The following is a 17806-nucleotide window of genomic DNA, read 5'->3' on the forward strand; positions in this document are numbered from 1 at the left end:
ACTCTGAGGCGTTGTGCTTCCATTGAGTAGAAGTGAGCGAGAGTCCAGAGGACATTCTGTATGACAAAGTGAACTGAATGTTTAGAGTTAAAGAGAAAACACAGAGGGTTACAACGGGAGCACTTGGTTTTCTTTGGCCACTGATTTGAAGTCTTCAAACAGGCTTTGTCCCATTCACACAAATGCACTTTGTATATCCTGTTTCCTTCCTGCTTCCTGAAGCTGAAACAAAAGCTAACTTTTCTTAACTTTTCCCGTCCCCCAGACACATAATACACTGTTGCTCATTCCAGCTGGCTGCCTTCACATAGGTTAAGTCATTCAGCCAGGATTATGCAATTAACAGCACATAAGCACACAAAACAAGAGTACTTCCTCCCTCATCGCCTGGTCAGGCGGTGCCCCCTGCAGCCTGGCACTGAACTGTCCCGGAGAGACGGAAGACCCTCAACATTCAGCGCACATCCTCTGCTTTCAGCAGCTGATATTCACCTCACACCGCCGGTGCAAGTTCAGGGCTGACCATCCTATAAGCAATACTACATCTTCAAACATCATATGTTATGTAACAAAAAGCAGAACCATGATTTGCACCAATAACAAACAATACCATTCGCTAAAAAATATATCTGACATCACTAACCTCAAAAACTACATTGATATTGCTGTGGCTCTGAACCCAGTGCTGGTTGTAATATATCTATAAGTGTGGTTTCCTGATTGTAAACTATGAAAACAGCATCAAATCTTTATGCATTAAAGACAATGAGCCAATGGGACTCACCCTTGGAAGAGTTTGTGGAGTGTAGTCCGACAGGGACGTGATGCTTGGCTACTTCCTAAACCCGGCAAACTTCCCAGCATTATCCAGCAAACGCTCCTCTGCTTTCCAGTCAGATGCACAAAGACATGAAATCATACCCGCACACCCTGATGCTCCAGTTACACACGTATGGATAATGTGATCCAGTGTCTGCTCTTTGGATCTTTCTGGCTGAGCATCTGACTGGACTTCAGTAGCCGTTGCCAGGCAATAGCTGCAGCCAATCAGAGAGCCGCATTCGCTCAATTCACCCTGTACCACAGCATTACACACGAGTGAGGAAGAGGGCTGCTAAAAGGCTCTCAACAGCTTGAGGCTTCATCAATTATTAAGGGTATTAAATTGTATTTACACTGAACAGACAGTTGTGTGAGTGTGTGTGTGTGTGCCCTGCAGCTGTAGTGAAATCACCGTTATCACATTAGAGAGGAGGGTGGCTGTCTTTGAGGATCAGTTAGTTCAGTCCTTTTCCAGTCAGGTATACACTAATATCATTTTATGATAGTAAGAGGACCATGTTTTGTTGCATATTACAGATCAAGTCCAGTCCATTTAAGCTTTGTCTGTCAGTCCAGTGTTATTTTACTATTATTTATAGTCTTTTTTAAAATGTTGATCAGATTTTTTTCATTTTAATTGAACTTTTAATCATTTTGATTTTATATGTGCTTAGCAATTTGCTTTAGCCATTTTTTATATATTTTTTAAACATATTTTAAATGATGTTCTTTATTAATATTTCTGTTTTATTATTAGGGGTTCAAGCGGGTAGCTCTGAAACCCTATTGTAACTGTTAGATTTCCACGTTAAACTGATCGTGTAGACCAAACCGTAAGTCGTAGAGACTTGAAACTTGGAGGGATGGTAGCACTCATACCACCTACAACATGACCTCGGCTCGCCTCAATCGGCCTGACGGGGGCGCTACAGTGATCGAAAGTAAGAAATCGCTCATAACTCTTAAACCGTCAGTCACAGGCTCAAGCGTGTTATGCTGCTGGAATCCTGCTGTACAAAACACGCTGATTAGATCCTGAATGCATACTGAGTTTTTTACACTGTTAAAGAGTTGGATTCCCATGCTAAACATGGACAAAGTTTCAAAAATTAAGTTGTACGTTTGAAGGAGTATTTCTGTTCCAAAAATACTCCTTCCGGTTTGTCACAAGTTTCGGAAAGTTTTTTTCGAGTATGGTTCTGTGTGACGTTAGATGGAGCGGAATTTCCTTATATGGGTCCTGAGGGCACGTCTGCCGGAAGAGCGCGCGCTCCCATATAGCAGAGACGAGAGAGGCTGTGCACAGACAATCTGTACTGATCAGAGCTAGAGCGTTGGAGTGTTTTTGGTTGCCAGGGCAAGACAACCCTGCACAGATTACCAAAGAAAAAACAGCATTAAGGGACCAGTGGATGGAGTTTATTTTTACAGAGCATCAACGGAGTTGTGCAAGTGTTTGTGTTTGTTCCCTGCATTTCTAAAATGCTTGTTTTACAAACAAAGCCCAGTTTGACGACGGATTTGCGTATCGTTTATTTCTTAAGGATGATGCAATCCCAACGAAAAAGGGTCACGATTGTGTGTTGGAACCACAGGCGGTGAGTAAAACTGCTTAAAATATCTCTGCCTCCTTGTTAGTGCGTCCGCCTCCCATCGGAGACCCGGGTTCGAGCCCCGCTCGGAGTGAGTCCTTGCTTCTGCTGCTCTCGTTCAGTTTCAGCCTTCACAGCTGTCAACACAACTGGCGCTCGTGATTCTTTAGCTCCGCCCACACGTCACGCCTCTAGGCGCTCGTGTTTTTCCGGGAAAAATCGGTACAGACTATCTTTCTCTTATGAATATGTAACAAACAAATCTCCATATTCATCGGGAAGAAGGAGGCGGGAACCGGCGCACAATCAAAAAGCACTTTAATATCCAAAATAAACACAAAACGGCGCGTCAGCCCCTCACGGCGACTGACGCGCACAAATAAAAGCCAAAACCTAAAATAATGTCCCAGGCCTGGTCCTCTCTCGTCCTTCACGGTCGTCGCTCCAGTTTTATATCCTTCCATCTCCTACGTGGGACTCGATACTAGCGGTGGGGCTCAGGTGTAGCTCATCTCCAATCACTACACCTGGCCTCACTCCTCGTTCCCACGCCTCTCGGCCCCGCCCCACTCGCCACATACCCCCATCGCCCCTCGCAGGCCGGGGGGTACTCCCGAGACTGCGCTCTACTCCCCCCCCCCCCCCTTCCCTCCGGGGGAGACCGCTCACGGGGACCTGCGGGAACCTGGGGGTAGGACAGACGAGGCGAGAGAAAAGGAGATGGAAGGAGGAGTGACAGGGACGAGAGAGGGGAGAGAGGAAAAAAAAAAAAAAAAAAAAAAAAATCCGGTTCCCAGACGCACTGCTGCTCGGCCCTCCACCAGCTGGGTGATCTCCTCCGCGGTGCCCGGCGGTGGCACTGGACGGCCCTCGGCGGACGGCACGACACTCCTCCGCCGCCCGGTGGACGGCGACGGCTCCTCCGATTTTGGGCAGCCGGCAGGAGTCCCCCGTTCCCTGCCCCTCCGGATTCCGTCACGGAGGCGGCAGGCTCCGGCCCCCTGGCGAACGGCGCCGACTCCTCCGCTCCCTCACGGACGGCAGCCGCCCCTCCTTGTCGTGGGCGGTCGGCAGCGAGCTCGCCCGTCCCCGGCAACTCGCTCCAGCCCACCGCCTCGAGCGTCCATGGCGGCACACACCTCGCCAGCTCGAGGGCACCGCGGATTCACCACAGCGGCGAGGGATCTTCAGCAGCGCGTCCCTCCTTCTCCCGGGCTTCGGCACCACTGTAACAAACAAATCTCCATATTCATCGGGAAGAAGGAGGCGGGAACCGGCGCACAATCAAAAATCACTTTAATATCCAAAATAAACACAAAACGGCGCGTCAGCCCCTCACGGCGACTGACGCGCACAAATAAAAGCCAAAACCTAAAATAATGTCCCAGGCCTGGTCCTCTCTCGTCCTTCACGGTCGTCGCTCCAGTTTTATATCCTTCCATCTCCTACGTGGGACTCGATACTAGCGGTGGGGCTCAGGTGTAGCTCATCTCCAATCACTACACCTGGCCTCACTCCTCGTTCCCACGCCTCTCGGCCCCGCCCCACTCGCCACATACCCCCATCGCCCCTCGCAGGCCGGGGGGTACTCCCGAGACTGCGCTCTACTCCCCCCCCCCCCTTCCCTCCGGGGGAGACCGCTCACGGGGACCTGCGGGAACCTGGGGGTAGGACAGACGAGGCGAGAGAAAAGGAGATGGAAGGAGGAGCGACAGGGACGAGAGAGGGGAGAGAGGAAAAAAAAAAAAAAAAAAAAAAAAATCCGGTTCCCAGACGCACTGCTGCTCGGCCCTCCACCAGCTGGGTGATCTCCTCCGCGGTGCCCGGCGGTGGCACTGGACGGCCCTCGGCGGACGGCACGACACTCCTCCGCCGCCCGGTGGACGGCGACGGCTCCTCCGATTTTGGGCAGCCGGCAGGAGTCCCCCGTTCCCTGCCCCTCCGGATTCCGTCACGGAGGCGGCAGGCTCCGGCCCCCTGGCGAACGGCGCCGACTCCTCCGCTCCCTCACGGACGGCAGCCGCCCCTCCTTGTCGTGGGCGGTCGGCAGCGAGCTCGCCCGTCCCCGGCAACTCGCTCCAGCCCACCGCCTCGAGCGTCCATGGCGGCACACACCTCGCCAGCTCGAGGGCACCGCGGATTCACCACAGCGGCGAGGGATCTTCAGCAGCGCGTCCCTCCTTCTCCCGGGCTTCGGCACCACTGTAACAAACAAATCTCCATATTCATCGGGAAGAAGGAGGCGGGAACCGGCGCACAATCAAAAAGCACTTTAATATCCAAAATAAACACAAAACGGCGCGTCAGCCCCTCACGGCGACTGACGCGCACAAATAAAAGCCAAAACCTAAAATAATGTCCCAGGCCTGGTCCTCTCTCGTCCTTCACGGTCGTCGCTCCAGTTTTATATCCTTCCATCTCCTACGTGGGACTCGATACTAGCGGTGGGGCTCAGGTGTAGCTCATCTCCAATCACTACACCTGGCCTCACTCCTCGTTCCCACGCCTCTCGGCCCCGCCCCACTCGCCACAGAATATAATAAAACTAAATACTTTTTGGAGTTATGAAGGATGCAGTACTACTCTATAGGTACTCAAGATTAACATGATATGGAGTGAAAACGAGTATTTCACCCCCCCTTGAATCAAAATTTTCAGGTATTACGAATTTTTTGCAAAAAAAAAAAATAGGACTACAAGCACAATCTCATCAACAGACGACTAGTTTTTGGTGCGGGAAGGGGCACTTTTCCACCTTTTTTTTTTTTTTTGTAAAATAACGTTAAGCAGCGGAGTCCTTTAGAAAAGGGCCTGTCCAAATACACCCAGCCTATAAAGCGTAAACTAAACCTCAAAACTTGAAGAACCTGCTGAGCACATGAGACAGGTGATTCTAAACAAGCACGCAATGTTTCAGGGAGAGATGGCACTATAACAGTCATAAACGCCTAAAAACATCATATTTCTTATCACCTGGATTTGCCAAAAATGCTTTTTAAATAATTGATTTAGGTTGTTACAGGCTTGCGAAATAACTTGTAAATGACTTTTTCCTTATGTGCTTAATTAAATGCCTAAAGTGCTCGAACCCCGGTAATCGTTAACACCCTTAATTGTATATGATTTCTCTTCACATTTGCTAAAACAGAGCAAATTTATTTAACTCTGAATCATCGTCTCAAAAGCTTGTCACATTAAATAATATATTTGTTTTTACATTCAATTTGTTTCTATTATATCTGTTCTTAAATTTTATTATATTTGTTGCTGTGCAATCATGAAATACAATGCAACCAAACCAAACACCTAACTTGATAACCTGAGATAATAAATACATCTCTGAGCCATTTCAGGTTATAATAAATATAATATAATATAATATAATATAATATAATATAATATAATATAATATAATATAATATAATATAATATAATATAATATAATATAATATAATATAATATAATATAATAGCTCAAGTGTTATTCTTTGTATTTACATGAATATTTATTTGTGTTCCACAAAAGAAAAGGTTTGCAGCAATAAGAGTAAATGATGACATAATTTTCATAGATTCGGCATTGGATGAGCTACGTGTTTAATACCAGGCTGATCTTAATAATTTAATACTTAGCCAGCACAACCAATAAATGTTGTTTACCTGGCATATTATCAACTTTTAATGAGATGTAAAATCTGTAGACTATTACAGATGGGCTGTGTTGTCAGCCATATTCATTTCTAAGAACATTTTCATGCTATTTGTATCATTTAGAGTTCAGTACACTTATTGTTATTGAGGCTGTAATTGAGGCTGATGAGTTTGAAAGGGTTTGAAATGGTGGATGACACACGTATAAACAAATATATGAACTCTATCACCCATTCCCTCATTCACACACGCACACACACACACACAACGTATTAACATAAACACTCTGTTTTGAGCACTCGCCTGAATGAAAGGTTTACGAGAGAGAGATAGGAGGAAGATTGTAGAGAGACAGAGAGATCTTCTCCCACATTGTTTCACTGATGCATCAGAGACTGATACATAATTAATGATATTCTGCTGTGTGTGCGAGAAATGAAACAAAAATAAGGAACATATGTTCAGTAGTGAGCTGTGAGACACGAGTGACACTATCTACACACACAGCGCTAATGACAGAAGCCCGACAGCCTCTGTGTCTCTCACACACTGAGTCACACTCACTTCATGCTTAATGTTTAGGATCAGAAATGTTTAGCACATTAAAGTCATTAAAGCACTGAAGACAGATTCTTCATAAGACACAGGTGTCCACAGATATTGTAAAGATGAAATTTCAGCAACATTATAATTACATGTCTTCAGAGTCACATGATCCTTCAGAAATTATTATAATATGTTGATAATCATGGGATATTATTATTATCATCAATGTTGAAAACAGTTGCACTGCTTAATAGATATGTTGGAACCATGATACATTTTATACTTTAATGAATAAGTTCAAAAGAACACCATTTGCTTAAAATATTTTTTTGTAACATATTATTTATTAGCTATATATCAAGTAGTCTATACACTTGTGAATTACTCTTGAAATCTCATTTATGTTCAAATATGGTGTCATGATATGTTTTTTTCTTTTATTTAAATAACATAAGTGAGAATTGACAGGAAGAATTTCAATGAAATATCAATTGAAATGGTCTTTGTATGCACTCAGAAATATTGAAATATAGCTTATGAATCATTAGGACTAGATAAAAAAAAATTTTGTCTTTTTTTTTACTCAGCAGATTCTCTAAATACAATTTGTTTGTTTTTTTATGAAAAAAGAGCAGCTACAGTCAGCAAAATATTTTGGAATGATTCATGAGGTAAATGAATTTTCACTTTTATCACTAAACTACTGCTTTAAATCTGGGTTATGAAGATCCATAGTAAGCAGAAGCATACACAAAGGCTGACAAATATTTATATACATCATTTATGCTATTATGTTGTTTTCTTATAATTCAGGTTAAAACCTTACTCCTCTGAGGCATTATTGAAACAAGTTCCAAAATATGAGATCTCAATCATATCAAGAAAAAAGGCTTTATGAGACTGAGATATTGAATGAGATATTGTTTTGTTTTGTATTTGATGAATTTTTAGCCTTTCTTTCTCAAGCATGAAAGACTGTATGTAAAGTGTAATGCATTTCATCCGTATAGTCCCAAGCACACTCAGAAGCTTCTGACATGCTGGGAATTAACCACTATGCTAAATTTGTTTAAGGCAATAAATCCAGATAGCAATTTTTTTTTTTTTTTTTTTTTTTTTTTTTTACAATATCCCAATGCATTTTATCCCAATTCTCTGCTAAGTTAATAAGACAAACTTCAAAGACCAACACATGACTCCTGAATCGATTATCACCGAGACCACTGGCTTACATTAACAACACACACACTATGAAAGCCTGTTAAAGCCTGAGATTTGGCTTATAAATTGTGCAGAACAGCTCAAAGGAATTGACTGAGCGTTAGCAGATCAGAGAGCGCCCCCCAGTGTTACTGATCCTCAGTGATTACTAATGAATAAAGGCTTTATGTACTGTATATTGACTGTTAAAAAAAGAACAGTATGCACCATGCAATGATAAACAATAGCAATAGCATTTTTTATAACATGACCTAACCATGTTGCATATTTAATTCAGTATACTGTAGTTAGTTTGCATATATATATATATATATATATATATATATATATATATTTAGGGGAGCCTAAAACGTAATGAGTAAAATAGTATGGATAGGCGTAGTATGAAGTGTGCAATGATGAACAATTATATGCAACATTTTGTATTTTATTCCTATTTTACTTTTTAAAAAGAGGCAAAAGCCTACACAATTAATGAGTCACTTAAAGAAATCTACACAATTGCACATTTGGCCAACTGTACCATATAGTTATTTCATGCATAAGGAGATCAGTAGTATGGTTGTATGCCATTCAAAACATTAAAAACTTAAGATGCCAGTGTTTGTCATATCATTCATTTCTAACACACTTCCTGAATTAAATCAACTTCACGCAGCCTCTTTCCAAAAGTCTATGTCAGCGGCCCACAGACAGATTTTTCATTTCAGTTGTACCTGTCAGCCTGGAGCTGTAATGAAAATGCTCAGTAACATTTGCACTCAAACAAACCTCCCACAGGGTTTTGAACTCCCTCTGTTCGATGCGCAGAAGTTCACTGTTCTCTCGGCTGACAATCGTGGCATGTCGAGGAGTGTTATCCAGAATTGACTCCCCAAATGCCGTCCCCACTCCCAAAGTACAGATCGTTACAGCATCCTACAGAAAAAAAGAGGAAATATTTAGAAGAGTGAAGGAAAGGACAAACAGAGGGAGAAAGACCATGAAAACATCTTTGCAAGCTAATTAAATTATAAAGATCTTAATGGAGAAGTTCACCTAAAATTAAAACGATGCAATCATTCCACATTTAAACATGTAAGGCTTTAGTGAATAAACAAATAAAGGAATCAAGCTGACCAAAAAAACAATAATAATAATAATAATAATTTGCTAAAAATTTACTCATTCTCAGGCCATCCAAGATGTAGATGAGTTTGTTTATTCATTAGAACAGATTTAAAGAAATGTGGCATTACATCACTTGAATGGGTGCCATCAGAATAAGAGTTCAAACTACTGACAAAAACATCACAATAATCCACAAGTAAACAACACCACTCCAGTCCATCAATTAACAGCTTTTTGAAGCAAAAATCTGAATGTTTGTAATAAACACATCCAACATCAAGATGTTTTTTAACATTACTTACAGCTAAAATATAGAGTCTCGAGCTATAATACTGTTTTCTGAATAAGGAGAGAAATATGCACAGATCAACCAGTCCAAGTGAAAACAGTCCAAAACAGTTCTAAATAACTATGTATTTATGTATGTAATAACTATGGATTTTGATGTGAGAGGACAACAGGAATTGGACTTTTTCCAGTATTTTGTCCAAAACAGTTTAATGTTAAAACCCATTAATGGTGGATTTGTTTTCTTACATGTGTGCATATTTTCACTTCACAAGACATTTATTGAATGAATGGAGTGGTGTGGATTACTTGTGGATTATTGTGATGCTTTTAGCAGCTGTTTGGACTCTCATTCTGACGGCACCCATTCACTGCAGAGGATCCATTGCTGAGCAGGTAATGTAATGGTAAATTTCTCCAACCTGTTCTAATGAGGAAACAAACTCATCTACATCTTGAATGGTCTGAGAATGAGTATATTTTCATTCAATTTACATGTCTAGGTCAACAATTCTTTTAAATTCAAAGCTCCACGTGGCTTTAGATGACTCCTAAATATTCAATCACTGTGTTTGCATTGAAAAGAATTGTAATTTTGAGGTGAATTATTGCTTAAAGATGACTGCTTTAAAGATGTACATTTATGCACACTCTAAAGGAATGTTCTCATTGAGGTTTAAAAAGATTGTTGCACATAACAAGTGATTTGAGATCAGTAAAACACAAGCTGACACACTCATAAATGATTCATATTACATTCACAAATACACTTCTTTTCTACACCCTGTCTTGCTTTTTACATTCATTTATTTAGAGCAGCGTGATAAGAGCTTATTGCTCAATGGATCACTCCATGAAACTGGAGGAGCACACAAGCCGTTAATATTGCATCAATGAAACAGCGATTCTCATATACACATACTGTATGCAGATGTAAGTACAACCCAGAATGCCTTATATATGACTGCTACGATGAATACAAACTCAGAGGGGAAAATATTATTCAGAAGTTACTCATTCACAATAGAATTAATTATTTTTATTATTATTGATTTCAGATCATTCCTGAGGACAAATAAAAATAGAAGCAACATACTGTCAGAAGCTATAAAATAGGATTTTGAAAGAATTTATGAGAAAGGTTTGGACTTTGCAAAAAATCTGAGCAAAGTTTGAGATTAAAGGACACATATGAGATTACTGTGGTCATTTTCTCATGAGAAAAATCGAAAAGGCAGACTTCAGCATACATAATTCAACAAGAATGATTTCTGAAGGATCACGTGACACTGAAGACTGTAGTTAAAAAATAAAGTAAAATAAAATAAAACAAATTTAATAAAAAATAAATAAAATGCTTACTGTTTTTCCTGTATTTCTGATCAAATAAATGCAACCTTGGTGAGCAGCATTTTTCATCAAAACTTTTGAACCTTTGTGTAATGTAAAATAAAGATGATATAAAAATACTATCTCTGAGCTTAATATGTCTATAAACATGATCACTTCAAAAACTGCCCAACATTGCTTTGTTTGAACCAGTCTAACACAAAACCATCGGCTCAACCAGTGCCATGTGTTTGTGGTGGGACTGTAAGTTTGACCGACCAATGGCACTCGAGAAACAATGTTTATTTCTGCAATTTCTGTTTGGTGGAAATATAAACTTTACCTGCAAAGAGATCACATTCTGTACATATAGAGTCTATAAGGTCTAATATGCAAAACGAGGCAGCTTCTGGAATCTTTGGACATCCCTCTTCAGCTGTGTGGGAGTGATGCATGCTTTAGGGCCAGTAAACACATCTGACAGTGTGACTCATTGTATTCCCGGTGGATTCACAGAAAGATGCTTCTAGCCCCATCAGCACTGCATCAGCGTCCTCATATATCAGACTATTAACAAGGCCAGTCGTGGACAGTTCGCCCACTCACAGAGGGCTTTATGTAGCTGTTTCTGTATGCTCATGGATGCAAATGATGTCTGCTAGGATAAACTACTACTTATCTCAGCTGACTCCTAGCAGATCAAGGCTTCTCTCTTACCTGATGGTTGGCCGTCTCAGACACTTTCACATCCAGAGATCCAGACAGGACCGCGTACCAGCTGGTGCCGATGTCACCCTGCCGATACACTGCAGGAAAAAAATACTGTTTCACAATCTTCATTTGGATTTTAGGACAGTTAATTATTTTCATTAACATAGCATGTGCTTCTTATTGTCTCGTTATGTGGAAAATTCAACCTTAAGCACAGATTCATGACTACATGCTTAACAATAAAACTTTCCATTCAAGAACATAATAGAGTTGTATAGCCTGAAGCCACAGGAGAACATGTTCAGGTTCCACAGAGAGTATTCTATTTTTAGTTATTTAGTAAACCATCTAAAAAACTCAGAATCCAATATAGTGTTCTGAAAGACCTATAATGTACACTGCAATTCAAAAGTGTGAGATTTTTAAACATTTTTGAAATGTTTCTTATGCTCACTATTTTTTATTATCAAAAAAAAAAAAAAAAAAAACGCAAAAACATTAATATTGTGAAATACTATTACAAAATTTTCTATTTTAATATATTTTAATAATATATAAAAGGGAAAACTGAATTGTTGGTTTTCAGAAATCATTAATATGCTGATAAGGTGCTAATTAATGTTAATTAGTGTTAAAAAACTGTTGTGCTGAATAATATTTTTGTGATACATTTTCTTATTTCTGGAATTCTTTGATGAATAGAAAGTTCAAAAGAACAACACTTATTTAAAATATAACTTTTTAGCACTTTTAATCAATTTAATGCATCATTGCGCAATATACAAATATTAATTTCTAAAAACAAACAAACAAAAAAAAAAAACAATCTTTTGAATGGTAGTTTAACAATCAAAAACTCCTTTTTTGAATCTCAAAAGGATCATATATGGAATTCAAGCACCCCATACAAACAAAGCAAACAAAAAGATTTTTTGTTTTTTAGATTTTAGATAATTAATGCCTTTCCTATAGCCACCTGAAAACACATGACTGGTTTCAAATCAGGAAAAAGAACATAAACTGGAATAATATCTGAAAGCATCATGATAAAAATACTAAACGTGGCTCTTACAGGTGATGCCTTTCTCCAGGTACTCATAGAAGCCACACATGCAGATCTGCTGCAGCAGGTTGGGGTGAAACTTCTCAAAGGCCTTCACACCCTTCAGCCGAGCCAGAATGATATCCACATCTTCTCCCGAGCGTTCTGCTGGCCTAAAAAACAGACAGACAGACATTATGGTGTGGGTAGATGTTCTCTAACCAACTGACCAACAAGAAAATCCTGACACTGCAGCGATGCATGTGACAATTACGAGGACAGACGAAGTTGTGTCCATTAGAATAAGCACATTGTGCTGTCTGTAGGGTACGGAATGTGTATAAATGTGATCAAGATTATGGTTTTTGTCATCACTCCTGTCAAAATACAAGCCATGAATCATATACACATTAACATAGAACTTCAGCAGCTTGATTTGAACTAAGAAATGTGTACAGTTGTTTGTAGCTTTTAAACTTTAGTATTTGCATTGGTTTCTGAGCATTCCTGAGCAAACAAAACACATAATACTTAAATGAATTATTATATGAGTTATCTGTTCAGTCAGGCATCATCATTTTTCTCTAATGGTGTTTGAGAGATTGAGAGACTGCATGCAGGCACTCTTCACATTTGCACAAATATAGCAATGCTCTCACTTCTCAGCTCATTAAGTGACATGTACATGCGTGTGTGTGTGTGTTTGTGTGTGTGTGTGTGTGCATTTGAGTGAATAAATTGCCTCTCTTAATGATCTCAGTATGCTGTGATTCGGACTCCTTTTATTTTCTGAAATGCCTTGTTGCTATGGAGATTACAGCACGAGGAAATTTAGACTTCAAAGACATTTTTCAAACCAAGGGCAGTGGGACAAATTTTACATGGAGACTAGCTAACGAAGTTCCCCAATAGATTAAAAAATAAAAATAGACCGACTCTTTTAGTAAGAGTCTTAGTACTGGCTTTGAAACAGCAACAAATCAAGTCGAGGAAGTCATTACTTCTAAACATCAAAGCCTGTCTTCTAATGTGTACTTTTATTATAACTCTCAGATGAAACGATAAACAACACAAAAATATGTGATTTATAACCTATTACTAATTTGCTGTGGACGGAGGGATTATGTATTTTTATAGGCCAAAACCTGAAGAAACGAGTCAATAACAACAAATTTAGTGTGTTTTAAAAAGAATTTGTTAAATGCCTGAATTAAGGTCTCTAGTTAAGACATTTTTCTAACATAACATACATAAGTAATTCCCTTATGAAACAAAATCATATGGAAATATACTAGAAAATGGAATAGCTTTATTGAAACACTCTAGTAATTTCTCAAGAATGAATGTGTTTATGTAAAGCTGAACACATATGATCCCACTTTACTGTTTGCAAAGTTACACATTTGATAAAATATGTGTGACTTAATATAAGTAAAATACCTGAATAATTTACTGAAAACATATAGTTGTCGTTTTTTGGACAGTTGTGTGTCTTGTTAAAATAGTGAGTGGAAAATGATATTTGACATTATATAAAAATCACACATAAAGTGTTATGATATAAAATATTGTCACATTTTTTTAATATATGAAATGGCAATTCCTTATGTATTACTGATTTTACTGGGATATATTAAATATATAATTCTGTATATTTTCAGTATATAATAAATAATTTAACATACTGATTGTTAATATATGAGAAAATATATTTTCTTTGTGTAAGGGATATCCTATCTTTTATAAAAGTTTTTACTTGTCTTGAAAGAAGTGGCTGCTAACAAGTGGCTAAATGAAACTACACAGGTTGATGTTAAACATCATCATGGTGTACAGATAAACTCATTTACTCAGAATGACAAATCAAACGTTTAAAATGAAGATAAAATCACTGACTTTGATCTGTACTGTTAAATAAGATCAGCTGAGAGAGAGACACTTACAATTCCAGAGCCTGGACTCTCTGAAGCCACAGAAAGAGGGAAAATCACATGATATGACTGTGATGGTGACCTTCCTCAGCTATTACTTGCACATTCTATGTAAAACTCTTTTATGATTCAGTGCATCACTGAGATCCAGTTAGACCAGATAAGCGTCATTTACATTAACTAGTTCGATATGGATTATTTGCCTGCAGGTTGTGCTGAGCAGCAGGCTGATCTCATGTGATCTGGACCAGTCCGCCTGTGCTGCTGTGGATGTGAGAGGGTGAGAGTGCTGTAGACTTTTATGTGCTGAGATTCACTGGCATGGAAACACAGAATGGACACTGCATTACAGCAGCCAACAGTGCAAAGTCATGCCTCCCTCTGTCTGAAGACACTTTAACGCATAGTGAGAGCAGCTGAGAAGATCGTTGGTGTCTCTCTCCCCTCCCTCCAGGAAATTTCTGGAACCCATCTCATCAGTAAAGCCCTCTGTATTGCAGGTGATCCCACACACCCATCACACAGCTTCTTCAGTCTGCTCCCATCAGGGAGGACACTCTGGAGTCTCCAGGCCAGGACCAGCAGACCGAAGGACAGCTTCATTCATCAGGCTGTCAGGAAGCTGAACTCCTTCCTGACCTTGCCCCCCTCCTCTCTTTTGGCCCAGACACCATTGAACTCTGAGCCCTCCACCCTCTTTTTGCACCCCCCAGCTCCCCCCTCCCACTAACAAACTGTGACCTGCACCAGACACTTTGTGCAGCAATGGTCTGCTCACTCCTTCATTCAACTACCTCTTCAGACAGTTTACAAATAAAGAACTGCTCTCTAAGCTTTTTGTCACTTTAAATCAATCTGCAATGTGCCTTGTTCTGCTTTATTTAACTGTATTTTTATTTTTATTTTGAATTGTATTACATGCCCTTATTTGTAAAGTAGTATTTTATATTTAATCTGTATCTATCTGTGTTTTTATGCTCTACAGTTAGTGTTATCTGTATGCACCAAGGGTCTGAGAGAAACACAATTTCAATTCTCTGTATGTATGTGCTGTACATGTGGAAGAATTTACAATAAAGCAGACTTGACTTGACTCTGTCTTGTTCATGCTCTTTTCATCTACGTTTCTTTCTTTTTTTCATATCTCCAGCCCATTATGAAGCTTTCTTGAGCTGTCCAAATAGTCTTTTGAAAAAGCACTCCCTCCCCCCTCTCTCACTCTCTCTCTCCCTCTCTCTGAGGTTTTGCAGTAGGCATTAAATTAGCAAATTTAGAGGTTTTTAGAGGCATTATTTCCTGTCAGAATCAATGTATATATATTTCCCCTTTTGTGTTCCACAGAAAACACTGACCAAAGAAGTTTTTTTTTTGTGAACTATTCCTCTAAAAACAGTATGTCAACCAAGTCATTAGCAATTAAATCTAAATTAAAAATGAATTTTTCATACAAGTCAAATATAATGCAAATACACCAAAATATCTGCAATAATAGAGCACAATATTCTGTCAATACAATTTTTTTATTTACATTTTTACACAGTGCCTTGTTTTTTTCACAGTTAAAAGAAACATCTGTAAACTTAATTTCTACAGATTTGTTTCTTACAGTGTAGATTTTCTAAACTTGAAATACTTTTAAAACTTGAATCAGCATAGATGTGACAATTTTTTAAAAACTGCATATTCAACTTTTTCCATTAATTGTAATATCTTACTATTAATATTAAAAAACTATATATATATATATATATATATATATATATATATATATATATATATAAATGTTAGCTTAGCAAAATGTAAGTTTGAGCTGAACTTGTTAAAATAAATAAAATTAAAATAAATGAAAGAAAAACAGAACTATTTAAACAATAAAAAGACAAACTTAAACACAAACATAAATTAAAATTAAAATTAGATTAAACCCATAAAAAATCAAATTCTAAATATTAACAAATATAATATAGAATCATAATCTAAAATAGCACTTGTTTTCTCACAGCAACAGTACAGCAGGGGATCATTATTCTGACAGGTGGCTTCATAATCTTGGATAGTATGAATATCAATGGAGGGGAAGCTAACAGTTTAACTGTCTCTGTCTTTCCAGCAATATTTAACCCTTTTCATTATCAAGCATATTAAACACAATACAGTACAATGATTGATATCAGAAGACAGAGAATTCAGTCCAGACAACAAACCACTCCTAATTTGAAATGATTGTACTGGGATCAGCTGTTCTGCATTCAGTAGCCTATTCATTGTGTCAGTGATCAGTAGAAACTGCACGAGTAGCACAATGCAGCATAGTATCATCCAACAGTGCGGTCCATTTTTTTCTTTGTGTGTGTGCACATTTATTGATCATCACAATGCATCCTGGTGTCGGATGTTAATGAGACTATGGACATCTTTAAGAACCATTACATTGATCAGTGCGAAGACGATGTGCTCGACTACATTTAAAGAGTCCATTAAAACATCAGCCACTAAAACCCCATCACACCCAGTAAGGTGATCTCACTTTTCCCTCCCATCGCCATGGTAACCTGCAGGGATGTATCTGGACTAGGAGGGGCTGGGAGAAGGTAACAGATATTCTTAGTAATGTTCAAAATGTTTATGCATCTTAAAGTTGAGAACAAAAAAGTGAGCATCCGATAGCAGCCTATTACAAAATAACTCATATTTAATAACTCATTGGTTGCTTATTTGTTTTATACAGCCATATTTTATTAAAAATAAAGTCTGTTTTTTTTTTTTAAGAAACTGATCAAAATATTTCATAAAAAATAGGATGCACGCATGCAATTCACATGGTGTGACACAGGCAAACGAGTTCAGTGGAGAAGCGTGTCATTCACAGTCGCTGAAAGAAGAAAGAGCGCACCTTCCACACGATTTCCCAACAAAATCCTTGCAGAAAACAAACGCACATTTATGCATGATACCTATTCAGATGCAGGTAATGCAGCGGGGACGCAGGGCAGAGAACGCGCGTTCGGCTGCTGTCACCTTGTTGCAGCCCCTCCGGAAATTGACATGAACGTAAAATCGCTATCGGACGCGATCTGGTGTCTCTCACCTCTTGTCCAGGCAGATGATCCACTCTAAGGAGGCCACGGAGTGCGCAGAGGCGTGCACCGCTACCATCTTCAGCTCCACCGGTGTGAATCGTGCGTCGCTGATCGCGGATCTCGTCGACTCGGGTGCAGTAGCATCAGGGCTCGCCCCCTCCTCGCCTCTGTCGTCAACTGGATCACCGCGGCGTGGACTCGTCGTCACCACGTTTACGCACGAAGAACGTTTACAAGCGTGACTGCACACACAGTCGCGAAGTCAAATCAAATAACATGGTTGCCATGCATGAAAAATAACGTCAACGGGAGGCTAGTGATGTAAGGCAAGAAATGACAGCCGTCTAAAATTAAGGTTTTGTGGATGACAGCGGTGGTGCTGAAGCTGCACTGTCACCATGGCGACGGGCACGCAGTTCAGCGCGGATGCTGCATCCAGACGAGGGAGATGTAAAGCGCTGTCAGGCGTCTTGTCCTCCTCTCC

General features: G+C 39.6%; 1 protein-coding gene across 2 annotated transcripts in view; it reads right to left on the reverse strand.

The window, feature by feature from the left end:
- The window catches only part of LOC127960269 (rap guanine nucleotide exchange factor 4), a 30981-nt gene extending 13255 nt beyond the window's left edge, over positions 1-17726 (reverse strand). The window contains exons 1-4 of one of the 2 annotated variants that reach the window (XM_052559909.1): positions 17331-17726; positions 12342-12484; positions 11276-11364; positions 8603-8749 (exon numbers count right to left, since the gene is read on the reverse strand). In XM_052559909.1, the coding sequence (XP_052415869.1) occupies positions 8603-8749; positions 11276-11364; positions 12342-12484; positions 17331-17398 (447 nt within the window). In that variant the 5' untranslated portion in view covers positions 17399-17726. Of the gene's footprint in view, positions 1-784; positions 1051-8602; positions 8750-11275; positions 11365-12341; positions 12485-17330 lie in introns of those variants that run through there. The other variant, XM_052559910.1, reaches the window with a different exon arrangement.
- Between the last annotated feature and the right edge of the window lie 80 nt (positions 17727-17806).

Source organism: Carassius gibelio, chromosome B6 (genome assembly GCF_023724105.1).
Source record: "Carassius gibelio isolate Cgi1373 ecotype wild population from Czech Republic chromosome B6, carGib1.2-hapl.c, whole genome shotgun sequence".
Taxonomy (NCBI): Eukaryota; Metazoa; Chordata; class Actinopteri; order Cypriniformes; family Cyprinidae; genus Carassius; species Carassius gibelio.